Source organism: Alosa pseudoharengus, unplaced genomic scaffold (assembly GCF_046254945.1).
Source record: "Alosa pseudoharengus isolate Yale_2024_CS ecotype anadromous, Long Island Sound unplaced genomic scaffold, YU_APseudo_1.1 YU_APseudo_1.1_scf_14, whole genome shotgun sequence".
Lineage (NCBI taxonomy): Eukaryota > Metazoa > Chordata > Actinopteri > Clupeiformes > Clupeidae > Alosa > Alosa pseudoharengus.
Genome location: NW_027468609.1, coordinates 7,847,242 through 7,874,201, shown reverse-complemented (window position 1 = coordinate 7,874,201; position 26,960 = coordinate 7,847,242). Strand labels below are relative to the sequence as shown.

The 26,960-nt window shown below is 41.8% G+C and overlaps 2 protein-coding genes across 3 annotated transcripts in view; one reads left to right on the top strand and one right to left on the bottom strand.

The window, feature by feature from the left end:
* The first annotated feature begins 219 nt into the window (after positions 1-219).
* ptges (prostaglandin E synthase) lies at positions 220-4,381 on the top strand. The gene is made up of 3 exons (XM_076283697.1): positions 220-475; positions 854-936; positions 3,036-4,381. The coding sequence occupies exons 1-3, from the start codon at positions 368-370 to the stop codon at positions 3,283-3,285; spliced, it is 441 nt and encodes a 146-aa protein (XP_076139812.1). The 5' UTR covers positions 220-367; the 3' UTR covers positions 3,286-4,381.
* Positions 4,382-13,278: 8,897 nt separating this feature from the next.
* Positions 13,279-26,960, bottom strand: part of thbs4b (thrombospondin 4b) — an 18,137-nt gene continuing 4,455 nt past the window's right edge. For both annotated transcript variants that reach the window (XM_076283694.1, XM_076283695.1), the window contains exons 5-22: positions 25,809-25,891; positions 25,577-25,628; positions 25,242-25,393; positions 24,872-25,009; positions 24,492-24,569; positions 24,050-24,202; positions 23,625-23,729; positions 23,350-23,457; positions 22,803-22,962; positions 22,520-22,638; positions 22,315-22,367; positions 20,351-20,544; positions 19,347-19,525; positions 18,751-18,799; positions 16,844-17,040; positions 14,999-15,171; positions 14,651-14,790; positions 13,279-13,678 (exon numbers count right to left, since the gene is read on the bottom strand). In XM_076283694.1, the coding sequence (XP_076139809.1) occupies positions 13,626-13,678; positions 14,651-14,790; positions 14,999-15,171; positions 16,844-17,040; positions 18,751-18,799; positions 19,347-19,525; positions 20,351-20,544; positions 22,315-22,367; positions 22,520-22,638; positions 22,803-22,962; positions 23,350-23,457; positions 23,625-23,729; positions 24,050-24,202; positions 24,492-24,569; positions 24,872-25,009; positions 25,242-25,393; positions 25,577-25,628; positions 25,809-25,891 (2,186 nt within the window). In that variant the 3' untranslated portion in view covers positions 13,279-13,625. The remainder of the gene's footprint in view (positions 13,679-14,650; positions 14,791-14,998; positions 15,172-16,843; positions 17,041-18,750; positions 18,800-19,346; positions 19,526-20,350; positions 20,545-22,314; positions 22,368-22,519; positions 22,639-22,802; positions 22,963-23,349; positions 23,458-23,624; positions 23,730-24,049; positions 24,203-24,491; positions 24,570-24,871; positions 25,010-25,241; positions 25,394-25,576; positions 25,629-25,808; positions 25,892-26,960) is intronic.

Here is a 26,960-nt window from a genome sequence, read left to right as displayed (position 1 = left end):
GGATAAAACGTGCACGCGCAAAAACACACACACACACACACACACTTTCACTACTGAAGCGTCATGATTTATCATAAAGTTGGGCCCGTGTCCAAAGAAAAAGTCCGCATTACACAACAAGCGCAAACCCCTTAGCCCTCTGTAAATCCTGTGTAAAAAGGTAGGTTGGGTAAATTAGTAGCCTGCATTTGTAATGCTCACACGCAACAGGAAATGAAATATGAATGGGCAGTAACTAGCCAGAATCAAATGGAAACTTTGTGAACTGAAGACGATGAGAATGCCACGGCGCGTGCACAGCAGTCATATAAAGTGCGAGTCGCTTCGCCGAGTGCAATCATTTCAAGTCCAATAGCCTTCGGTCAAGATGTTAAGGAACGAGGTTTTCGCGTGTTTTGTTTTCTACAGCACGCTGCTGATCTTAAAGATGTACACACTGGCAGTTATTACGGGACAAGTACGACTTCGGAAAAAGGTGAGCGATAATACCATTTTAGTATGTTTTTTAGTACGCCAAACGGTTTGCATCACAAGCGTAGCCTTTATTATTATTAGACTCGTGTTTTCATTATAATAATTGAATTATTATTATCATCATCATCATTATTAATAGACATATTTCTTGATGCCGATTTTTAAAATCAATTAGCCTTATTATTGGCCTTATTTATATGAGGTTTAAACGTTTAGCTTTTGAATGAAAAAACACATAATCCGTTACACAGACTGTAACCCTGAACAATGAATAAACACCTCTCATTTATTAAATTGTCCTGAAAGAATGTGATATTAAATAATTTGGGTAATTAAGGTTTAAAAGAAAGCTTAATTTCTCTCTGTGTATGACTGACAGGCGTTTGCAAACCCAGAGGACGCTCTCAGGCATGGGGGAATAGAGTATAACCGGGAAGATCCGTACGTGGAACGGTGTTTGAGGTGAGTTGGCTGAAAGTGGGAGTGAATGTTGCAACCGCTTAATTGATGGATTTCTCTTCTCTTTTGGCTGTCATTGCTCTTACGAATTCCTTATTTACTGCGTAAAACATCTGTTTGGTTCTCCTGGGAGTGTGTGCTGTGCATGTGTTGTAGCATGTTGGAGATGATCTTTAAGTCCAAGAGGGGTTAGACAGACATCTGTTTTCCTACCACTGAAAACTCCTTCTCAGAAACACACCACAACACTTAGAAACATAAACTAGGAAGTCACCACAATGGCTTGGTAGACTCACACAATAAACACTTAATTTTGTGCTCATGTGAACGGTTGATAACCAGGTCTGGCAATGGACTATCAAACCTCTGCAGGTTGTCCTCTGGCTGAAATCCCTCCACCTTTTAGTGAGTCTCTGTTCAATCCCTGTCAAGCCTCTGCTCAACAGAGCATTTTCTTCATCAGTGAAAAAGAGAGAATCTGGGCTAACTAATGACAAGTTGCCTTAGACAGTGTTGACAGCTGACAGTGGAAGACAATGTTGCCTTACATGCAAATGTATCTGTATGCACATATAGTGATCCCATGGAATGGACTGGGTGTGCCTTGGTCGGTACATGCTGCAATGCATGTATTTGCGTGCATGCATGAAAGGATTTAGTAGTTTCTGGTTAATATTAGTTAAATCCTTGGGAGGAAACCTCTCATCTAGTGTGTGAAAGGCGTTATCGGAGCCAGTGGAGGTTACTGACCAGAGGTGTTTGTTTGTGTTCTCTCACCTCTCCTCCAGCCATAGAAAAGGGTCTTGGTGGAGCTAGTGCTAGGGGGCCCCTTGCTTCCATTGGACGACATGCAGAGGAAAGCAGATTGATATCACACTGATATGGCGTCCATATTTTTCCCAAGGCAGACAGCTAAGGAAGATTACAACTGACAGGTCTGAACAGAATCATATTGGAGAGAGAAAGAGAAAGAAAGAGAGAGAGAGAGAGAGAGAGAGAGAGAGAGAGAGAGAGACGAAGGGTAGTGTTACAGTATATCAACAAGCAGCAATGTGTCTATGTGAAAACATACATTTATGCTTTTGTTGTGTTTGAAAAGCTTCCATCAGTGGCACAGTTTTTCTGACTGATATGAAAACAGAGAGGCACCTGTGTGCACGTTAATTTTTTTAAAATTTTTGATTGATGTTTGATTGATCTGTGGATTTTATAATGCACTATGTAGAGGTGCAGACTGAGGAAGAGGCCCTACGGAATGTGTAGGGTATGGCACAGGAGGCCTATAGCGAGAAGTAGACTACACATGCAGAAAAGATAAGCGTAGCTGAGAGACAGTGTGAAGCTGAGAGTGAAAGTTTCCACAGCTGTGAGCGCTTTACCACAGGAAACAGGAAGTCACATTGGGCAATGCAGGAATTGCACATGTAATAAGTGGTCATGATGAGGCTTATCCATAGAAGTGAAAGGGCTCTGGTATGATGATGTAGAGTTCTGATTCACTGTGTCTTCCACTGGTCCTGAGTCAGTGGGAGTAATTCATCATGCTTGCGCACGGCCACATATGTTTGACATTCTAGATTGTTGTAGTTTTTAGTGTGTAAATCCGGTGGATGGTTCTCCATGGTACTGTTTTCAGTGGGGCATATTAAAGTTGTTTTGGCCCCTGTAAAGGTTGAGTCAGACACAATATAATGAAATCCAGATGTCTTGGCTGTGTGTGTGTGTCTGTGTGTCTGTGCGGTATTCTTAATGGGGGGGAAAAAAACTTATATAAGGAGTTATGTAAGTTGAAGTGTATGTGAACCTTCTGCATTGGCATTGCCTATTAGACCAATTCTATAAGTAAGCTACATTAATCCTCACACCTCCAGCGGCTCTTACACTAGCTAAATATTTGGAAATATTGTTTATGCTTGTAATGAGGGAATAGAATCATCTCTATGGAATGGAAATATTGTGTATAGTGCATGTTTCCTTTGTTTAAGTTGCATTGCATATTTGCTATTCTGTTGGTGTTTTGTGTTTGCTCATAAACTTGGATGACCTTCGTGGAGTATTCTTGTCTTGGTTTTAACTTGAAACTTTTTTCTTTTCTTTCTCAGAGCGCACCGAAACGACATGGAAAACATCTACCCTTTCCTCTTCCTGGGCGCTATCTACTCCATGATTGGTCCCTCCCTGTCAGTGGCCAGAGGTCATTTCCTGGTCTTCTTCCTGGCTCGCATCATGCACACCATCGCATACCTGTTTGTTTTTCGAGCACCGATTCGATCGTTATCCTACACCATCGCCCAGTTGCCTTGTGTCTCCATGGCAATTCAGATCATCATTGCCGTGGCTGCATACGCATAACATCTCAGATCTATGTAGCGGGATCCCACCTAGTTTGTACTGTTGCCTTTGGAGGCAAAGATCTGCTGCATGATAGACTGAAGATCTCCCCATCGGACACATGGCCACACTACAAAGCAGCAGATCTTGTCACCATTATTAGACTAGACATTAGGCTAGAGAGTAGGTAGTAGATAGTATCTAGTAGATAGTAGTATACTAGATGTTAGCCTCATCAGCACTGTATCATACACTGCTGTTTGATTTTTGTACTTGCAATAGAATCCTAACAGGTCATTTGAAGAGACTATCAGAATGTAATGATGTATATTGTTTTTTTGATTTTATAGCTTTTATATGATGATATGAAGGTCATATGAAGGTAATTTTTATCTTCTCAAGTTACACTACAGTATTGATGTTGCCACACACATTAGCCTGGAGTTGGAAGTTCATGTTCTTCACGGTGCCAGCATGACCATGTGTTTCCTGTCAACCTGTTTACAATGCACTTACCACCACCTTATGGAAACTCACCAAGCCCATAAATGGCCAGTTACCCTACTGGAGATGTTGACACAGCCCTAACCCCCTGCTTTTGTGCGTCGGGGCTGCTTGGTTTGGCCTGTGAAGTCTGCCCTTTGAGAGTCAGTGGAGCATTCAGCCTGCATTCCCCAAACACACACACACACACACGTACACACAGACAATTGCTGGCAGACCTTCATAATGGGACTGAATCATTGGAGTCACACGGACACTCAATGCTCCATGCTAAGCATAACAATACTGCATGGCCATGTAAGGTTTTAGAAAAACCATTTGTATCGTGTCAAAAAGAATCAATCTTGTGGTGTCTGAATGGAATCTTAAACTCTGCCCAACTTTGTTGGTGTAATTGTGTTAAGGTCTGTGGTTCAGTTATGAAGAATCAAGCTTTTAAAATGTCATTCCCATTTCTCTTTTGTGCCTTAGATTGTGGAAGATTTAGGAAATGAACAGACTGAACTAATTCTGTATTTAACTGATATATTTATATGGTTTATATTGTCAGACATTTGTGCAAATGACTCCAATAACATAAATTATTTAATTAAAATTATTTTTAAACCTGTGATTACTTTGTTATGACTAATTTTGTTGAATGTAAAAAGAAATAACACAGTTCCTGTTACAAAGTTATTTAAATAAAAATAATGTTTGAAAAAGTGAAAGTGAATATGTTTTATAATAATAATAATAATAATAATAATAATACGTTTTATTTATATAACGCCTTTCTCAGACTCAAGGTCACTTTACAAAGTCAACACAAACAGAGCAAGACAAAAAAAAAAAAAAGGGCATTTGCGATGAGTCTATGAGGTGGCGGAAGGTGAGAAGTGTTCCTGAAACAGAAAGGTCTTGAGGTGAGCTTTGAAGAAAGGAAAGGAGGGATAGTCACGGAGGGATAGTCACGGAGGGATTGAAGGATGGAATTCCAGAGCTTAGGGGCCATGGCACTGAAATACCTGCCACCTAGGGTAGAGTTCCAGAGCTTGTGGCCATGGTGCTGAAAGACCTGCCACCTAGGGTAGAGATCCAGAGCTTAGGGGCCATGGCGCTGAAATACCTGCCACCCAGGGTAGAGAGTCTGGTGCGGGGGACAGAGAGGAGATTTTGGTTAGGATCTGAGGGAGCGGGAAGGAGTGTAAGAGATCAGAAGGTCACAGAGGTAAGGAGGAGCAAGGTCATGGAGGGCTTTGACAGTGAGTAGTAGAATTTTGAATTTGATTCGGGACAGAACCGGTAACCAGTGAAGCTGAGAAAGAATAGGGGTGATATGTGCAGATCTCTTGGTATGAGTGATTAGTCTGGCTGCGGAGTTCTGAATATATTGTAGTCTTTGAAGTGATTTAGTAGGGAGGTCAATGAATAGGGAGATGCTGTAGTCTAGGCGGTTGCTAGTTGCTAGTAGTTTTGCTTACCATTGCTTAAATTCATAGTCAGCGATTGCGCAGGAAGTCTGTTTGTTTGTTTGATTATGTTTATGTTTATACTTTAAATTATTAGCAGACGCTTTTGTCCAAAACAACATTATATTTTCCTGGTCTTGGTAACCAAGGACCAAACGAAGCACACCAGAGTGGTAGCTCCCCCCTTCCTTCAGTATTCCCAGAGAAACTCTACACAGGGTTTTATTTTTGTTTAGGGGACAGGCTACCCCCACTTGTTTGTTTGCAGTTTTTTGGAGTGTCTGACAAAAACATTTATGGGCTTGAAATTGTGCGCAATCACTGACTGCACCTTTAAGTCTATGATATAGGGGATACTGATGCAAAAATCATAGTTGGGGATTTGTGTGTGTATGTTGGTGTAAGTTTCACAATAGAAGGTGTGTTCAGTCAAGTTGCAAGCTCTCTTTTCAGTAGGCAGCCATTGTTTCTTGACCTGTGAATCCTGTTTTGGTGGTCATTCCATAAAACTGAACTGTGCAAAGACTCGTCAAGATAGATCTTTTCCACCTGGCTGGTCGGTAAGGGGGCTGAAAGGGTCGGTTTGACCACTGCTGTTTGTCTAGGCACCAGCAGAAGAGGAGGCCAGCATACCAGCATACCTCTGTCGGTTATGACACAAGGGCAGTGAAATATATTAACCCACTCTTAACCTTCAGGGGTACAGATCAGCCGTTGAAGATCATGTTTGCTTTTCCTCCCACATAACAACTTATAATACGGATGTTTGGATGTCATCACAATGACAGTGCAGTTTAAATTGCTTGGTCACAGGAAATCGATTAATTAAGGGAAAGCATTTCCATCATCAGTTCAACAGGCCAATGAATGAGTGGTAGTGAGGAGTTTTCGAAAGAATGGCTGTGAACATGCTCTAACCTGTTATGACTGACATTTTATGCTGTCCTGGTGTGTCTGAGTGCCAACAATAGAGCAGTTCTTATTGCTGCACTGTGTGTGTGTTTGTGTTTGTGTGTGTGTGTGTAAGAAAGAGAGTGTGTGTGACAGTAGGCCAAAAACAAAAGGAAATAGGAAGGGAAGTGAGACCAGATACAAAGTTGGCTGGTTAATTTCACTTTCATCATGCCTGCAGATTTTTAGATGACTGAGGAAGTTACAGTGATAAGGTGTGCTGTGATAAAGTGCTAAATCAGTTCTACCAATTATGATGTCATTCTACTAGAGTGGAACAAATAAAAAACAGAAAATAATCTTTCTTGCTTTCATGAGTCCTACTCTGTGACCTCCTTTCTTTCTTTCTGTCATGCATGCAGGCAATTCCCACTCTCTGCCTGCTAAGTATCGTTTACCTTAAGATAGCCCTAAGGGTTCTTTCTCTTTGGGGTTTTTGTCGGAGGATTAGAGGGGTCTCTCCACATGCGGATTAAGGTGTGAAATTCAATGCAAAGGTATCTGCTTGCAGCAGCTCAGATTATAGTGACATATTCACCATAAGCAATATCTGATGTCTTGATGCCAACACTGACAAAACTGCAATGTATTTATTTAATTACATATATCCTAGAACTGGCTAATTCGAAATTAGTTTTAACTTGAAGAAAACAGCAAACTGATGCACTCCTTCTATTGGTGTGACATGAAAGACAGACACAACAATACCAACCTGGCCCTTTGTATTGTGCAAACTGTCAAATTCTGCACATGTAAGAATATTCATTTTCATGAGCAATAATGTTGTTTCGTCTGAAGACGGTTAGCCACATCAGACTGCCTTCGTATTTTTCCCTGACTTGTTATATCACGCTGCAGGAGTTTCAAATGGCATTGTAGTGCCATAAGTCCTCCAAAATGCTATCAAATGACTGAGATGTTATTACATGAATGTAACAGGAGTCCAGTTGGGCAGTCAACATCCCCAGGAAAGCTATTAACCAAAACCAAATCCAAACCCAGTAAACATTTTGATTGGCTCTGCTTGCATATGGTCAGATGCAATTAGGAATAATTGAAGGGTTTTGGAAACGTTTTAGAAAAGTGAGCCGAATTGCTGCCTGCCGGTCTGTTCTGCACAGAGGGTTTTGTGTAGAGTTCATGGTGTCACTATGGCCTGCTATGGGGAGTTGCTTTAAACATGAAGAGATGGGCAGTGTGGCACGTAGGCTGTGTGCTTAATTGATTCTGAACTGAGGCATCTATGGAGCCCTTCAGACGCATTATTCCAGCTCACTAATGACATGAGCGGACGCAACCGGGAGGGTGGACATATTATCATGGAATGGAAACTTGGCTGAGACTAAAAAGATTTTTTTTTTTATTGGAGCAAGAATATCATTGAGAGGAAATGTATCAGCACAGTGGAAAGGAGATAAAACAGTAAAATGTTTTAGATGTTGAAGAGGCATAACTTTGTTGCCGTGGGAAAGGGAAAGGGAGTTAGTCAGAGAATGCAGTAAAATATATTGGCTATTTTTCCATTGTCTCGCCTAAAAGGTTAGATTTGAATGCCTCTGCTGGTGCTGAGATGGTATTATCTAAGCAGTTTTATCACTAATGTAAACTCTCCTGTCAGGAAAGCAGTGAAATTGGAATTATACAACAGAGGCCAGACTGCATTAACTCAGGCCTGGCTTTAGCGGAGGTCTCGTTGGAGGAGAGCCCAGGCTAAACAAAGGAGGTAGAAAAAATGAGGGGCGTAATGAACTGAGTTATCTAACTCCAGCGAAAAACATGGTTGTTTACTCAATAAGGCGCAAATCATGACAAAAACATAACTGTACCCTTTGAAATTGTTTAAAGGACAAAGTTATTTTTTGACTGCCCAGTGTTGTCAACATAAATAAGAGTGTTGAATGTGTAAGCCCACGTATAGGTCCGCCCATGGGTCAGAGGTTTTTCATGGCACAATGAAGGGAAGTTAAGGACAAGGGTGATGGAATACAGCATTAATAAGCAGTCTGCTATGTTAACTCACCTCTTCCTCCACCAAGGCAGTAGTGCTATGGCAAGCACACTCATCCTACTTCATCACTTATCAACCATCTGCCATCTTTCTCAGTGGGAAATAAATGGGAGGTGTGCATGGTTTTATTGTACAGTTACCTCTTTCAGCTATCCAGACAAAGACCTTGTCACTTTGTCATTCTGCAGATTCAGAACCTGAACTAGTTAAATAGGTTATATTGTCAGAAAAACAAAACAGTTTCTAAACAATAGTGTAATTCTGAAGGCAGGACTAAGTGATGTGTGCCTTTTATTATATGTATTGCATTTGTTTACAATTATCTGGACCAAAAAACTGAAAAAAGAAAACAACTCTTATCTTTCTTTCTGGGGAAAAGACATTGCAGTACTTTATCAGGATTGGGTTTAAAAAACATTTCAAGTTTATGTCAGATTCTGTAAATTTTCTATTTGTGGCTTCACTTAAGCTAGGTCAGACAAGTTTATTTATCCCCAAATGTGTGTGCACACATATATATTCCTTAATGGCCCAAAATGCCAGAATAGAGCCGAATAGTCTCACAAGCCCCAATGGGACTTCAGAGAAGTCTTTGTAGAATAATAGGAGGCCTACTCCACAGAACCCTTTTGTCTAAGGAAAGCAACCGTACTACAAGGAGCAATAGTACTCACCGAAAGAATGCTCTGTAAACTGTGTAATGAGGTTCTTACCAAAAGTGTCTAGATTTGAAACAGTCTACAGTTTATGTCAACCAGAAGTTGATTCCATAGCTGAACCACATACCAGCTAAAAGCTGCCTTACCATGTTCAGTTCTAACAGTGGATTTTACCAACACGTATTTCTCCTGAGACCTAAGAGGTCTGGAAGGTGTATTGCTTAAGGATGTCTGATAGGTAACAGGTCCGGTTCCATGTATAGATTTATAAACAAGCAGTAATGCTTTAACATCAATGCTGTGACTTATTGGGAGCCAGTGCAGGGACTTAAATATTGGAGTAATGTGGTCAGTTCTTTTAGTTTCCTTTAGCTGCCTCAAACTGTTTGATGGTCTTTTTGGGAAGGCCTACAGTATGAAAAGCCCATTCCTGTAATCAACCCTGCTGGAGATACAGTGCATACGGAAAGTATTCACAGCACTTCACAGCACTAAATTGATTACATTTAATCAATACACTATCCCATAATGACAACTTAAAAAAAGTTTGTTTGAGATTTTTGAAAATGTATTAAAAATAAAAACGATGAAATCAGGGAGTTCAGGGATGTTTCTACAGCTTAATTGGAGTCCACCTGAGGTAAATTCAGTTGATTAGACATGATTTGGAAAGGCACACACCTGTCTATATAAGGTCCCACAGTTACTGTAACAGTGCATGTCAGACCACAAAACAAGCATGAAGTCGTAGGAATTGTCTGTAGACCTCCGAGAGTCTTGAGGCACAGATCTGGGGAACGGTACAGAAAAAAAATCTGCTGCTTTAAAGGTCCCAATAAGCACAGTGGCTTCCATCATCCGTAAATGGAAGAAGTTGGAAACCACCAGGGCTCTTCCTCTTAGAGCTGGCCGTGGAAATTCTGGTTCCAGAAAGTAAAAGTCCTGCCTTATATTAGTTAGTTAGTTAGTTAGTTTATTAGTTGTCCCCTTGGGGAAATTCTTTTTCACATTTTCCATACAGTTTTTTATCCTGCATGGTCACGGCACAGAAAGGCACATACATGAACACATACATGGGAATGACATACTGACATACACCTTACATACATCACAGGCAATTGACACAGACCTTTACATAAAATATTGGGGTTTACATGGGAAAAACATACATTTTTGCACTGCATATATTTATCTGTGGGTCTTTGTGTTGTTGAGTGTTTGGATTCCTATGGGGATTAGGCTTCTGCTGAAGCGGGCTTTATTGCACCTTATGCTACTAAACCTCCTGCCAGAGGGTAGGGGTGAGAAGTAACGGTTGAGTGGGTGAGTAATGTCCAGGGATATTGAATGAGCGATACGTGCGATGGCCTTAGTGTTTAGTTCTTGTAGGTTTGGGGTATGTAGACCTATTATTTTGGTGGCAGTATTGGTTAGTTGGGTGAGTTTGTTACGGTTTTTTACAGTAAGGATGTTGAAGAAGCAGGTGGAACAGTATAAAAGGATGGGTTGGACAATGCTGGTATACAGTAGTAGGAGTATGAGGGGCAACATGAAGTCCTTTTAGTTTGCGCACTGCCAACAGTCTTTGGTTTCCTTTTTTCTGTATGTCTGTTGTGTGATGTTCAAAGGTGAGGTTATTGTCAATTGTGAGTCCAAGATATTTGAAATGGTCTGCTGTCTCCACTGTTTCATTGGAAATGATGATGGGGTGGTGGGTTTGTGTGGATCCAAAGGCCATTTCTTTTGTTTTGCTGATGTTGAGTTTGAGATAGCTATTTCCACACCACTGAGTGAAGTGAGAGACCATGTTGAGATATTCTTGGGTTGAATGATTGTCTGTGAGGAGGCCAAGGATTGCGCTGTCATCGGCGTACTTAAGGAGTATGGTGTTGGATGAGGGGCTGGTACAGTCGTTTGTGTAGAGGGTGTATAGGAAGGGGATTAGTACACAACCCTGCGGGGCTCCTGTGTTGGAGGTCAGTGCAGGTGTGGTTGTTGTGCTTACCCGGACGGACTGTTGTCTGTTGGTGAGGAAGTTGTGGAGGAGATGGATCAGGCGGGAGGGGACATTGAGGTGCTGCAGTTTCTGGATCAGTTTCTGGATTCTTTCTACCTGTGCACTTAACACAGGTGATATCACTAATTATCTGATCTACCTGGCTGTTAATTAGGATGAGCTGGTTTATTAAATGGTTGGATCAAAAATTTGGCAGGACTTTTACTTTCTGAACCCGGCATGTCCACCTCTGGAGGTGACCAATAACCTGATGGTCCCTCTGACAGAGCTCCACGGTTCCTCGAACCTTTCAGAAGGATGACCATCGCTGCAGCACTCCAACAATCAGGCCTGTATGGTAGGGTGGCCATGACAGAAGCCACACCTTAGTAAAAGGCACATGGCAGTCTGCCTGGAGTTTGCCAAAAGGCACCTGAAAAACTCAGACCATGAGAAACAAAATTCTCTGGTCTGATGAGACAAAGATCGAACTCTTTGCCATCAATGCCAAGTGTTATGTTTGGAGGACACCAGGCACTGCTCATCATCTGGCCAATACCATCCCTACAGTGAAGCATGGTGGTGGCAGCATCATGCTGTGGGGATGTTTTTCAGTGGCAGGAACTGGGAGACTATAGTCAGGATTGAGGGAAAGATGAATGCAGCAATGTACAGAGACATCCTGGAAGAAAGCTCTTGAGCTCAGACTGGGGCGACCGTTTATCTTTCAACAGGACGACCCTAAGCACACAGCCAAGATATTGAAGGAGTGGCTTCAGGACAACTCTGTGAATGTCCTTGAGTGGCCCAGCCAGAGCCCAGACTTGAATCCCATTGAACATCTCTGGAGGGATCTGAAAATAGCTGTGGACCGACACTCCCCATCCAACCTGATGGAGCTCGAGAGGCTCTGTAAAGAGGAATGGGCGAAACTGGCCAAAGAAGGGTGTGCCAAGCTTGTGGCTTCATATTCCAAAAGTCTTGAGCCTGTAATTGCTGCCAAAGGTGCCACAAAAAAAAGTATTGAGCAAAGGCGAATGTGAATACTTATGCACATGTTATATTTTTGTTCTTTATTTCTTAAAAAAAACTTTCCATTTTGCAATAAGGCTGTAACATAATGAAGTGTGGAAAAATTGAAGCGCTGTGAATACTTTCCATATGCACTGTACATGCACGAATGAGTTACTTCAGCAGTGTACAGTATCGGCAAGTTCAGTAATTCAGTGTCATATGTTCAGTTATTCAATAAGCAAATACAAATTGAAACATTAATACAACAACACAACATAATAGCCGGTTATGCTAATAGGAGGAAATACAAAGAATTTTAAAGAAGCACTATGCAGGTCTGGTTATTCCTTCGCTGTTTCTGGGTTTTCGCTGGATTTGGGCTCGCCTTTTTCACTACACAGCTCCCCCTGCAGCTTCGGAATAGGCGACAATTCAGGTGACATTCGAAGGCCGATATATAAATATATAAAGATATATCAATACACAACGAGAACCTGAAAGCAAACAAACATGTTTGGTAGCACGTGACTGCTACGCTAAACCCCCACTAGCTAGCGAGCTAGCCATCAAGAAATCAAGCTAAACATCATACAGGGCTCACAATAAAACGGTCGTGCAAACACATTGTTCCAGAGACTATCAAACGACATTACAAAGACGAAGTTCACCCAAGGGTAGGCTACTTACAATTTTCAACAGCAACAAAGCCAAGTCAGCGTCCGTTTTGTAGTCTTCAGAGTCTCTCACTTGACGGCATTCCTCAAAAGCTCGCCCTATGTTCGCTCGTGTCTGGTCTCTTTTTTTGTCAAACTCCCTTTTCTTCTTCTTCTGTTCCTCCAACAGTCGCTTCTTGGGTCTCTTATTTGTCGATTGATGCATGATGAATGCAACAATTGCCTTGCAACTGGCTGTTTATATCTAGCCGGTCCATTGTTTGGGGGTGTTTCTGCCGTAAAGCATTTTCAAAACAATTTTTGAGGCGTGATTGGATACTTCCGCTGAGTCACATCCGGATTTACCCGGACTGGGTCCAGAAACATGCATATTTGTTTTTTCCGCGGAGAGGTGATAGGGAGAGACGAAGCACCCCCCAAATGACCCAGAAAGTGTTGTAGAACCATCAGAACGACTCAACCTGCATAATGGAGGTCATTTTTGCTAAAATTGTTGCATAGTGCTTCTTTAAGATACAGCTCTGTGAAATGTGCTGCAGGCCAGGGTTGGATTGGCTGTCATGGCCTCTAGGGGGCGTCAGTGCTTCAGGTTGAGAGCTCAGTTAGAGGGATGAGATAATGGATTATCAAGAAATGTGCACTCCACATTCATGCTCATAACAGGACATGAGACTGTGGATATAGCACACTGTCTGCCACAATTCAGCAACTGTACTGTGTGTGTTAATAGAGAGAAAACAAACCACAGTCCACATCATTGTAAATGATCTACAGGTTTTATTATGTGGTTACTTCAGAGTCTAATACATTACATGAATTATTTATATAGTGAACCTAATCCTGCGTTTTAGATCTAAATGTTTGGGGAAATATCTGTCTGGTGCTTCCTAAATTAAGTCTGTTCTTAGAAAAAGTATAAAATACACACATTTGCATTTCACACACACACACTCTCTCTCTCTCACTCTCTTTCTCTCTCTCTCCCTCTTTTTCTACACACACGTACACACACAAACATACACATACACACACACACACACACACACACACACACACACACACATAGAGACAGACACAGACTGGACCCAGATACACTCCTGGATCTTAGAGGGGCATGTGCTGAGCGCTGAATGCTTGGAAGTCATCTGGGATGGTGTCTGCAGATGAGAGAGTTAGAGAGAACAGGGAAAGAACAACAAAGAAAGAGACTGTCAGGTGATTCATGACATTTGGTCTGGATGTATATTGATAAGCTCCATCCTCCTCTTGGATGTATTTCCCCCTACGGTAGTGATAGACAAGGCGATTGGCCTTGCTTTGTTAACCATACCAGTTATCTTTGCAGTTTGTGGCAGTTAACTCGAACTAACTACTAACTGAACAGGTGTTGCTAACTAGGTGGTAGAGCTAACTATATTATCACTATAGGTGCTGAACAAAGGTTTTTTTCTAGGTGATGTGCTTCCATGCACAGTCTCCATAAGAAAACAGCTACTATTCAAGTCTTATACAAACAAAAGAGTAGCAACATCAGGGATAAGATTCTGAAAAATTATGTAACATAACAGCAAGGGGGTGGGTTGAAAATGTATCGGTAATGCGGTTAGCATGTAGCACAGAGTAATGTCAACACTGGAGAATGACTCATATCCACGGCAACTCCAGACAATGTCTGTGCTGTGGATAGAAGATGGAATATGATAGACACTCATGCATACACAACACCTGCCAAATGTATCTGTACAATTAGTGTTACAATAGGGATAATTCTATTTGTTTATCTATTTACTTTATCTCCAAGAAATCCTCACTGCTGTAACTGATGACTTTAGATACAGCTCTGGAAAACATTGAGACAACTGTACATTTTTCTGATGTCATCATGCGGTCGCTGAGTGACATTCGAATGGGTTGACAGTCATATTCAAATTTGCAGTGGTCTCTTAATTTTGAATATGACCATCAACTCGTTTAAATGTCAACCGTGGGATGACATCAAAAATATGTGTAGTGGTCTCTTAATTTTTTCCACAACTGTCTGTAACCCCCCCCTGCGGTTTGGAATGGATGGAATATGATATTCATGTGGTGTGTGTGCATTTGCGTGTGTGTGTTCTGTTTGTGTTTACCATTGCAGCGGTATCTGAGGTTGGACCAGATGATGTTCTCCTGTGAGAAGCAGAAGACGCCCAGACGGCCTCCTCGCATGGTGGTGTCAATCATGACACCTGAGTCTGCCACCAGCTCAGTGCCCTCATAGAAACGCACACTGGCACACCACACACACACACACACACAAACACACACACGCACACACCACGCACACGCACACACACACATACACACACACACACACACACACACAGTTAACGTTAACATAGAATCAAAATAATACAATATACAATATATACAATACTACACTACTATACTGTATAGACTAGTATAGAACTACTAAACTCTACTATACTGTGACTCACCGGATGTAGCCCACTTGTGGTCTGTGCTGGAGATACCAGCGGTAGGAGATCTTGTCCTTCCAGCCGACGTTGCGTGGGTCTTTCCAAAGAAGACGGACCTGGTCGTTGGTGTCTCCTGTGTGCCACAGAGAGTTCCTCAGGTGCTCTCCAGGGCCCGACTTAGACTTCACTGCCTACGAGAGGAATTAAGGAGTGAGGAGACAAAAATCGATTTCATTCCGTTCAGGTGTTCTGCTAAGACATTATAGTGTATAGTTAAGCTCACATTTTCATAACAATTGATCATGATAAAAGCATCAAATTTGGTAGAGAAACTCACAAAGGGTGTCTGATCCGATTTAGAATCGTAGGCACCTCAGATTTAACCTGACTCTCGCCAGATTAATTTTGTTCCACCTAGCTCCACTCATCCATCTGGAATCGCTCCATTGGAGAGGTGTTTCAGAAGGCTGGGCCTTATTAAAAATCTTTGCATATGATTGGATAAGCCACTTGTCCGTCATCTTTATTGACGTGCTACTTCAACCACTCACATCGAAGCCAATCCGTGACGCTGATGACGCTTGCTTCCTCGATGCGAGCCGCAAAACCGTCTCACAGTCGCTTCTCCGCTACGTCACATCTATGAAACTCCCGCCCTGCGTCCTGATTGGCTCTACAATAAAATCTGATGCCGAAATCACTCCCAATGGAAGCGATCCCAGATGGATGTGAGTGGAGCTAGGCAGAACGAAATTCATCTGGCGAGAGTCAGGTTACCTCAGATTTGGCCCCTGGGCCCATATTTCATTTTTCATTAGCTTCCACTGTAATCAATGAAACTGGTTTCAACAGCGGTGCATACGTTCGAAAAAATTAGTCATCTAAAACTATTTTTACACTATACACTAACAGAATGCTTCAGTTACGCGGCCAGTGTAGCCTCCCTGTAAGTCGCTTAGGATAGAAGCGTCTGCTAAATGAATAAATGTAAATGTATTAGCGCATCAAGTTTGTCACTTACAGCAACTTAAAGCTACATAGCATATGATTTATTGTTCAGTTCTGCACTGGACTTGAATTGGGAACCTCAGGCACAGATATTTTAGGGGGGAAAAACATGATTTCGGCCTATTGATTATAATGTGGTTCATTGAAAGCTTTGGAGTTGGAAGCACCTGATATTCTTAATCTAGTTTTAAAATCTAAAATTACAGTTCCAATGGTACCAAATATGCCTTTGCTATACTTACTTCCATCTTCAACCTTAACTTGCTTAGACTAAACTGGACCCCTGCTGGTCCTCCCAGCCAAACCAGCTATACACCATAACATTAACATCAAAATTGACTCCTTATCTCCAGCCCCTACCAAAGTGGTGACCATGATCAGTGACCAACTAACCTTCTCTGATCACATTGCATAGGTTGCCCGCCCAGTCATGTCACTTTGCACTTCACAACATAAGAAAAATCAGGCAATACCTGACTCAATATGCTACCCAACTCATGATACAGGCCATGGTTATCTTGCGGCTCGACTATAGGAACACCCTCCTGATGGGATCCAGAATGTGGCGGGGCACATTTTTAATAATGGCCACCTTTGTGAGTTTTTCTACCAAATGTTGATGGTTTTATCACAAAGTGATACATTTTTGTGCTTAACTGCCACACCATTACCAGGTGTTCAGGCTAATCATTTTCCTGAACACCAAAAATCCTGGAATTAAGAGTGAAAGCAACGTTTAGAGGGCTCATGGTCCAGAGTAGTAGAGAATGAGAAAAAAGTAAAAAGTTGTCAATAAGGAAGAAATGCAGTGGGATTAATGGTAATCTTTCAGTGGAAATGAGATTGAATTATGACCTTCAGCTGGATTCCAGGTTCAGCGACTGCTCTGAAGGGTGTGGCCTGCCAGTACGTCTGCTCAGTCTGTTTCCACATCACCACGTAGAAGCTGGAGGAGTCCTGGTACCCGAAGATGAAGCCAGCATAGTCGTCATCAGTCACTGTGTTGACATGGAATGTTCCTTCGAAATCCACGCCACTGAATGCAGTGTAACCTAAACCAAACCACAACAATATTATTGACTGGAGATAATGTGATGCAAGGAATTGCTAGGAAAACACTGACAAAACACTGACACAGTAGTTCTCTCTTGAGCCATTGCTTACTGTATGTGAAAGTTGTAGAATACCCTAGAATTATAAAATACCAATTGAAAAAAGCAGATGCACAGATTGGTCATTATTTCTGAGAAATTACACACTGCCTTCTCTCTCTGCTACTACAAACTATTGCTAGCTAGAATACATTCTTTACAAGGCCATATCATTTTCCATTTCATGTGATCATGTAAACAATATTTAAACCAAAACAATTGCACCCCAGACTAAGCTATTTTAGACTAGTTAAAGCAACACCAACGAGTTTTTTGTACCTTAAAATAATGTTTCCAAAATCGTTTCAGTGGTTCATCAACTCGTAACAGGGTGAACGGCACTTCTGCATTCGATTCGCGGCCCTCTATCGGCTATAACCACACTATGTAAGTTTGCCAGATCGGGTAGCGGATCTGTAGTTCGATGGAATGAGACATAAGAAACTACAAATTTGACTTGCATCTGATGTCGTACTTTCATAAAATCATGCAACATATTCTATCTTGTCTGTGGACATTGTTATTTGCAAAGCCGGTGCTGAATAAACAAATACTGCGTGCGATAGAGGAAAAGTTCTTTGGTATTGCTTTAAGTCAGTTTTTGCTCCTTTACTCACCCCATGCCACTGTCTATCCCTGCCCAATAGGCCTCATCATGCCCCCCCTTCCCTGTTCTTTACATGATCACATGGAACCATGGTAATATTAGCCTGGCTTCCGCCGTTTATGTACTTCCGCTCAATTTCGTTTAGCTTCAGAAGTGAGACTGGCACAGATGAGCTCTCTTAGGATGTCTTGTGTAGAAAATCTACCGAGAGCCACCAACCAGCCAGCGAACAGAGGGCAGATGGATGGATGACGACCTTAACTGTGATTTGTTTAGTGGCTTCATTATACTAACCTGACAATAGCCAGATGAATGTCGTTCCGCTTAGCTCCGCCTAGCTTCACTCACATCCATCTGGGACCTCTTCCATTGAGAGTGATTTCTGCAACCGACTTTATGGTTCAGCCAATCAGGACGCAGGGCGGGAGTTTCATAGATGTGACATAGCGTAGAAGCGACTGTGAGACTGTTATCAGCGTCACGGGTTGGCTTCGATGTGAGTGGTTGAAGTAGCACGTCAATAGATGACAGACAAGTGGCTTATTCAATCATATGCAAGCATTTTTTGATTAGGCCCAGCCTTCTGAAGCAACACTTCAATGGATCGGTTCCAGATGGATGAGTGGAGCTAGGCGGAGCGAAATTCATCTGGCTATTGTCAGGTTATCATTATACATCTATAAGGGTGTAATACATGTGATATTATATTATAATAGTTACTATACTATAATAGTTTGCTTCTAAGAAACGCTATAACATTAACTGTAGAATTCCAAGGCTTAGTACTGATGGAAATCACCAGAGAATGACAGCAAATGTAATTTATTTGCTTATTAAATTCATTTCACATGTATTATGCACATGTATGTCATTATGTTAAGCTATTCAGTTATAATGGATTGTATGTTGTGAAACTCACGAGTGTGTAAGGCATTTCAGTCCTTCAAAACAGGCCTGTTGTCTCATACGCATCACGTGTAAAAAGTTACATGAGCACTACTTACCCACGGCCAGGCCAGGGTCACTGTTCATGGTCTGCACGATCTCCATACCCTACAGAAAGCACACAAGCATAACAACCTCAATTCATTACACAGAGAGCCATGCATGCCAGCAACCTCATGTGTTCCCTAAGACATGTAATGAAGAAGTTGTAGGGAACTGGTTTTTATGGTGCATTTCGCAATGCTTTTCACCAAGTTGCTCGACACAGTCCTCTAGCTGTCTGTTTAGTGTTTGCGTTATAAAAATATGCTGGTGTTTGTAAATTAGAAATAAACACTGTGGCTCATGCTGAGCCATAAAAAAATCCCAACCAATCAACTGAATCAAAACCATAGCAGGGAAGGCTATCATTTTGTTGGCTGTTAAGCTCAACAGCAAATGTCAACAATATAATGCAAAACCGTGGGCTGCATCTTTGAGGTTTTGCATGGAATGAAATCAAGTAATGGCTGACCCTTTGCCCAGTGAAGCATACCATTAGTTAGTTTGTTTGGCTGAAAATGTAAACAATCCTGTAATCTAACAATCTAATCTCAACGGTGTATGTGCCTGCAAATTTATGATGTGTATATTTACTAGGAGCATTTGATCTGACCTGATTGAGAACCACCCAGTTGGGATCAATCTGGGCGTCTCCCTCTGGGTCCAGAACTACAGTCTGATAGGCTCTGAAGTCTGTCAGTGTGATCTCGGCATTCTCCGGGCAATTGTCAATCCTGTCAATCACTTTATCCTGGTCAAAATCAGACTCACAGACATCGCCCACGCCATCATCTGGACACAAACCAAAACAACATGGAGGGATCAGTCAGTGGAATGTGGAAAATAGAGGAACAATTTAAACCACAACAGTTTGTTCTTTATCATTCAATGTATGGAGTATCACTGGCTGAATGCACAGCAGCATACAGTATATAATAGCATATATAATGCAGTGTAAGGATAAGGAGCAGACACCTACACATGAAGGCTAAGGAGTTCCACCCAGTGGGAGGTATCTATTATTTGACCAGAATAGCCATATTATATAACTGGACTAAGACCTCTCACTGCTCTGGGTTTTTCTGTAGCAAAAGTAGAGTCAGTGAAAGCCACACAAGTGGTTCATGTTCAAGTGTTTTTTCCTCCTTACAGTTGTCTGTCTCTCTGCAATCCAGTTTTAGTCAAACCACAGCTTATAATCTAATGTATGTGTATGTGTAGAAGAGAGAGAGTTCACCGGAGCGACAAAGATGTGGAATTTAAGTATTTTTTATTTAAGGTCTCAACATAAGGACTAATGTGTATGTGTATGTGTGTGTGCATGCATACTGTATGTGCATGTGTCCCACTCATGTGTAATGCCCATATGTATGTGTGTGTGTGTGTGTGTGTGTTTGTGTGTGTGTGTGTGTGTGTGTGTGTGTGTGTGTGTGTGTGTGTGTGTGTGAGTGTGTGTGTGTGAGTGTGTGTGTGTGTGTGTGTGTGCGTCTGTGTGTGCGTCTGTGTGTGCATATATGTGTGTGTGTGTGTGTGTGTGTGTGTGTGTGTGTGTGTGTGTGTGTGTGTGTGTGTGTGTGTGTGTGTGTGCGTCTGTGTGTGCATATGTGTGTGACTGACTGTTGTCATCCGTCTGGTCTGGATTTGGCACCAGCCTGCAGTTGTCTGGACCAGGTGACAGGATGTCAGGAATATTATCATTGTCGTCATCATCGTCACACTCATCTCCAAGGCCATCTTTGTCTGTGTCCAGCTGAGAGCTGTTCATCACTAATGGACAGTTGTCATTGTTGTCTTGGTGACCATCTCCATCACTGCACAACACACACACACAGGCCATTAATGCACTAAATCAAATACCAGATGACAGATATGTAAACAAGGGGCTCCCTTCACTGATATGAACTTAATCTAGTGTTTATGCATGGAGAAAGAAGAATGCATTGCAATAACAGTTGACGCAACTGTTCAAATATTTTGATGATGCTAATATCTACGGCCAAGAAAACATTTTCATGGATGAAACTAATCCAAGCATGCAATCCAAAACAGAAAAAGTTGGTACGTTGTGTAAAATGTAAATAAAAACAGAATTTCATAATATAGATGTCTTGTAAACCCATATTTAGCAGCAAAAAGGACATAGACAACATATCAAATGTTGAAAATGAAAATTTGGACTATTTCATGGAATATATATAAGTATATGTTCATATTGAATTTGATGCCAGCAACATGTTCCAAAAAACGTTGGGACGGGAGCATGTTTACCACCGTGCTGCTTCACCTCTTCATTTAACACAATTTTGTAAATGTTTAGGAACTGAGAAGACCCATTTGCTACAGTTTTGAGTATGAAATGTTGTCCCATTACTTCTCGATATAGGATTTCAGTTGCTTAACAGTATGGGGTATTCTTGCAGACATGCCATCTTAGCACCTGGACTCTTCCTCTATGGAGAAATACTATTTAAGTGTGCAGAATTCATTTTGGCATTATTTTCCTGAAATATTCAAGGTCGTCTCTGGAAAAGACATTGCCTAGACGGCAGTATATGTTGGTCAAAACCTGTATACATCATTCAGAATTGATTGGCACTAATGCTCCTCCACACCGTCATAGATGTTGGGTTTCGAACTGAGCACTAAAACAAGTTGGATAGATTGGATACATGGATAGGCCCTCTCCTCTTTAGCCCAGATGAGTCCATGATTTCCAAAACGAAAGGCAAACTTTGATTGGTCTAACCACTGGACCTTTTTCCACGTTACCTCAGTCCATTTTAAACAAACTCAGGCCCAGATAAGAGGGTGGTATTTTCTGTATCATGTCTCTATACAATTTTAGCTGTTACAATTTTGGCTGTAGTTTTGGAATTAAGTATCAAACTGGGAACATAGACAATGGTTATTAGAGATTGTCTTGAGCTAATACAATGACAGGTCTGGAAACAGGTCTGGTGTTGATGCAGTGCCATCTGAGGTCTAAAAGACCACGGCCATCCAATTTGTTTTTCAGCTATTTCCCTTGTTTGCAAAGATTTCTCTGGATTCTCTGAATAATATTATGTCCTGTAGATGATGAACTCTCTAAATACGTCACAATTTCATGTTAAGAAGCATTAAAATGACATTGTTTCATCATTTGTGCACACAGGTTTACACAGAGTGATAAATACCCCTACATCTTTACTTCTAAGAGACCCTGCCTCTTTTGGATGCTTTTTTTCATACCCAATCGTGTTGCCATAGTTACCCTAATTAGTTGTGAAACATTCTTCCTTTTGTTTTCTTTATCATTACACACCTTTTCCGGCATTTTGTTACCCCCGTCCCAACTTTTTTTGAAACATGTTGCTGGCATCAAATTCAAAATTAACATATATTTTCCATGAAATAGTCAAATTTCTCATTTTCAACATTTGATATATTGTCTGTGTCCTTTTTGCAACTAAATATGAGTTTAAGAGATGTGCAGATTATTACATTCTGTTTTTATTCACATTTTACACAATGTCCCAACTTTTTCTGTTTTGGGGTTGTATTACATTAACCTATTAATCTGAAGCCATGAAGTCCCTTACCTGTCTTGATTTGTGTCACATGAATCACCAACAAGATCATTGTCAATGTCTGACTATAAACAGAAAAGAAAGACAGAATTGAATCTGACAGGGCGAAAATATGCATTTTACCAACACAGTTGTACCAAGTCAAGGCATACAACACATGGTATCTGCGTCGTATTCCCTGATACCCTGGTGTGTTTTTCTCTTTGTTTGTGTGTACCTGGTTGGGGTTGGGTATATCAGGACAGCTGTCGCACGCATCTCCCACTCCGTCAGCATCTTTGTCACGCTGATCCACGTTCTTTACCCGCTGGCAGTTATCCAGAAAGTTCTTCAGCCCTGAACCAGAGATGCTTCAACTTAGCCATGAAGACAGTGAATGTGCAGGTTCACATTAAGCATCTTGTGGGTGGGAGGGGAGTCATTTCTCACCCTCTGACCTGAGTTTCCCTACTTGTGTGTGACATAGCTGAACACACACACACACACACACACACACTCACCATCTCCATCCATGTCATCGTCACATGCGTCTCCCAGGCCGTCTGAGTCCGTGTCTCGTTGGTCAGGGTTCTCCACGTGTAGACAGTTATCACAGGCATCGCCATGGCTGTCCCTATCACTGTTCAACTGGTTCACATTTGGCCTCAACCAGCAGTTATCCTAAGTATGGATGACAAAGAGCATGTATAGACTCACCCTTCAAACAATCCTTTGCATGCAAATGCATTACATTTTCCCTGTCAAACTAACAGTCATTATCAAAACCTGACATTAAATTAAGCATTATAAATGGCATGAATATTATCTACCAGTCCAGTACAAGCAGCTGGTTGTATATTCCAGCATTGTAGTGCTATATGACTTGCCCAATTTGAAGATTCAGGAGCAAATAAATACATTTTAACCAAAAATCCACCACGCAAAATGTCCTGTTCTTGAAAGTGGAATAATGGGGTACACAGATAAACAATTCTTGAATGTATGTGCATGTTTCTGTGTGTGTGTGTGTGTGTGTGTGTGTGTGTGTGTGTGTGTGTATGTGTTTACCTGCTCATTTAGTATCCCATCTCCGTCAGCATCTTCATCACAGGTGTCTCCAAGGCCATCCATGTCTGCGTCCTCTTGACCAGAGTTCGGAACGTACATGCAGTTGTCCTGTAAAGCACACAAGCACACACCAATGCCACCGCCTTACTGAGCACGTAGTACCATCTAGTGGTGTCATGAGGTCAGTGTTATGAATGGCTCAACCAGGCTAGATTTAACACACACACACACACACACACACACACGCATTTCACCTTTTGGTTGTGAGAAATTACCTTTTTACAGTTTGCGTCTTTACAGCGTAGCTTCTCATCTGGATAGCCATCAATGTCAGTGTCCTTTCCACACAGGTAGCCATTGCCTGCCCAGCCAATACCACACTAACACGGAGACAGACAGACAGAACCATAAGCCTTTCTGAGAGAACAGTCTGTATGGCAAACAATGTTAAACACATACTGAATAGATCAAAATATCAGTGAATATATCCTCAACTGTAATATATCTTAATTTCTGTCAATGTTACAGTACGTTGCTAATCCATAATAAAAGTATCTATATGAAATGTACTGTAAATGTAAAATGTAATTAAATGAAAATACAGCTCAGTGATATGGTTATGGATATGGTATTTCACTAAACTTAGTATAAAGAGGTGATATGGGCGATGGGTAGATGTTGGTGTAGGTGTTGTTGGTACCGTGCAGGTGATGGTTCCATCTCTTTCCTCCGCACAGAAAGCGTGCTCATGGCAGGGGTTCTGCAGGCGGTTACCACAGCTTCGCTCCGGCCGACAGCCCTTCTTCTGATCCCCCACAAAGCCCGGCTTACATCCTCCACACTGGTATGATCCCTACACACATACACACACACACACACACACACACAAAAACACACACACAGAAACACACACACACACACACACACACACACACACACACACACATACATATGGTATACATATTCATACTTCAAAAGAATCTTATAGCATGTTATTGCATTCTGTTTCATGACGCTGATGTTTTGTTAAGACATTTTAAAAAGATTAAAGTCTGTCAAGGCATGACAGACTGCAAACGATTACCACAGAGTCCCTATAGACAGGACAGGCAGAGAGAGGAGGAGAGAGTGCTGGCGTGTACCATAGTGTTGACGCACTGTGAGTTCGCTGCACAGCCTCCGTTATCTGGGCCTTTGCACTCATCCACATCGTCGCAGACCTAAGAGACACAAGTACCTACAGTATTTAGGCACATAGACAGACACACAACGTATCATAATTTAAATCTCTCTTTCTCTCTCTCTCTCTCTCAGACACATACACACACACACACATACACACACACACACACAAACACACACACACACAGACACACACACACACACACAAACACACACACACACACACACACACACACACACACACACACCAACGCTCATACTCACACACAACATCCAAGTATGCATACAAAGACACACACAAACACAAACCACACACAGATGAGAGAAAATGAAAGCTGACCTGCTTATGAGTCTGTGCGAAAACCGCACCCACTCCCTCCACTGATTGGCCAGTAAAACCCAGAGGACAGACCTCACAGCGGTAACCTGGGGCCATGTTCACACACTTCACTCCAGGGTAGCAGGGGTTAAACTGGCACTACACACAGACAAACACACACACACACACACACACATCACACATAATCACACACACACAGAGAGAGAGAGAGAGAAGAGAGAGAGAGAGCGCACACACACAGACAACACAAATGTCATTACCACTGTTTTACTGTGCGGGATAAAAAAAGTGGCAATGCCAAGTCAAACATAATCATTGGCACGGACACAGAGGGAGTAGGTAATCATATGCTTCTGGGACACGTGCATACCTCATCCACATCGTCACAGCTGAAACCGTCGCCCGTGTATCCGTCCGGACACGGCCCGCACTCCACCCCGCTGTCTGTCTCCACACACGTGTTGTCACGGAAACATACTCCCGGGGCACACCGCTGCTTGTCAAAGTCAGTGCCACCCAAGCCTGCCAAGAGCCAATCAGATTGCTTCTTTTTTACTCCTGCAGTCATGGCAACAACCAATCAGCTTTCTCCTCATCCTGAGAGAGAGGGGCTTCATGCAGGATTACACACACACACACACACACACACACACACACACACACACACACACACACACACACAGGATAACCTCTGATATCACTCACCACAGGCTTGACACTCGGAGATTGTGTTTCTTAAAAAGGATGTCTCCTTGACCTGCATCCAAGAAACACTCATTAAAAGGTTGTCTCAGCGGTGTTGATGACGACAGTGTGCATAATGAGTGTTTGCTCAGTGAGAGAGGTGAACATGTGAGATGAATTTTAAGAAAGAGTGTGAGGAAACTTTCCACTGAGAAGTGTCTGTGCATTAAGGGGTCATTGAGGACACCATTACCTGTTGAATAAGGATGTCTTTCAGCTCATTTATTACTTTGGTAAGCTCCACCATCTGGCCTGTTAGCTGCTTCGTGCTGACTCCTATGTGGGCAAAAATACATAAAGGCATAAACACACATACTCACACATATTTATTCACATCATGTTCATCAACTGAAACAGAATCGTAATCATCGATCGTAATGTAATAATGAGGGTAATCCAAATGAAACTGCCTGAAATCCAGCTTTTGGTAGTCACCATATTATTGTAACTAAGGGTGTATCATCAAACAATACAATACATCTTGGATACACTTTGATAAATGACATAATCAAGCTAGTTCCAACACTGTCTCCGTAATGACCAGGAAAAAGTACATCATGTGCAGGCTCTCTGGGAAGACTGACAAAATTCCAGAGAACCTCAAGAGGGAATCCAATGGGTGTCATCAACACAGCAGCAGTTGTTGGAAAAATGTTAATTGTAATTACTGTCCATGTTAGGAAGTGTCGAGTGACAAAAGCAATGCCCTGAAAATGGGACTTTGAGGTACTCCTGTTTAGACATGCCATACACATATTTCTGCATATTTTACCCCATCACAACACCTGGAATGATCCCCTTGCAATATTACAATCTACTTAAGTGTGGACTCACTACATGGAATACAGTACATCACTGCAGCCTATAACATGGGGATTATGTAAGAACATTAGATAAGACGGTTTGAGTTTCATGTTTCATGCTGTCGGACATGATTTCCCCCAAGAGTGTTCATCTGACTCATTTCTTCAGACTTTGTAATTTCGGGGAGTCTGGTGGTTTTACAGTTGATTGGCTGGTTATTACAATATGTATCAGGTAGCTGGTTCTGCTGGATCCCTTAAGTATTTAGCTGACTCTGTATAATTCTGTTACCACATTATCAAATGCTTCCAAGGTTGAAACACAGAGTCCAAACACAGTTTGAAGATCTTACAGATATGTGGTTACTTTGTCTTGTTTTCATGTCTTTGAACGAGTGTCAGTAATGAAGCTGCAGTGGATTTGTTGGGAGTGTGTTCGATAAAGGTTTTGCGTTGCTGTCTGGCTTTATGCTGCAGGAATATATGTTCTCAGCCGCCTGTGCTGTTTTCAAGCTGGGCATTTGTAACTATGTCTGGCTTTG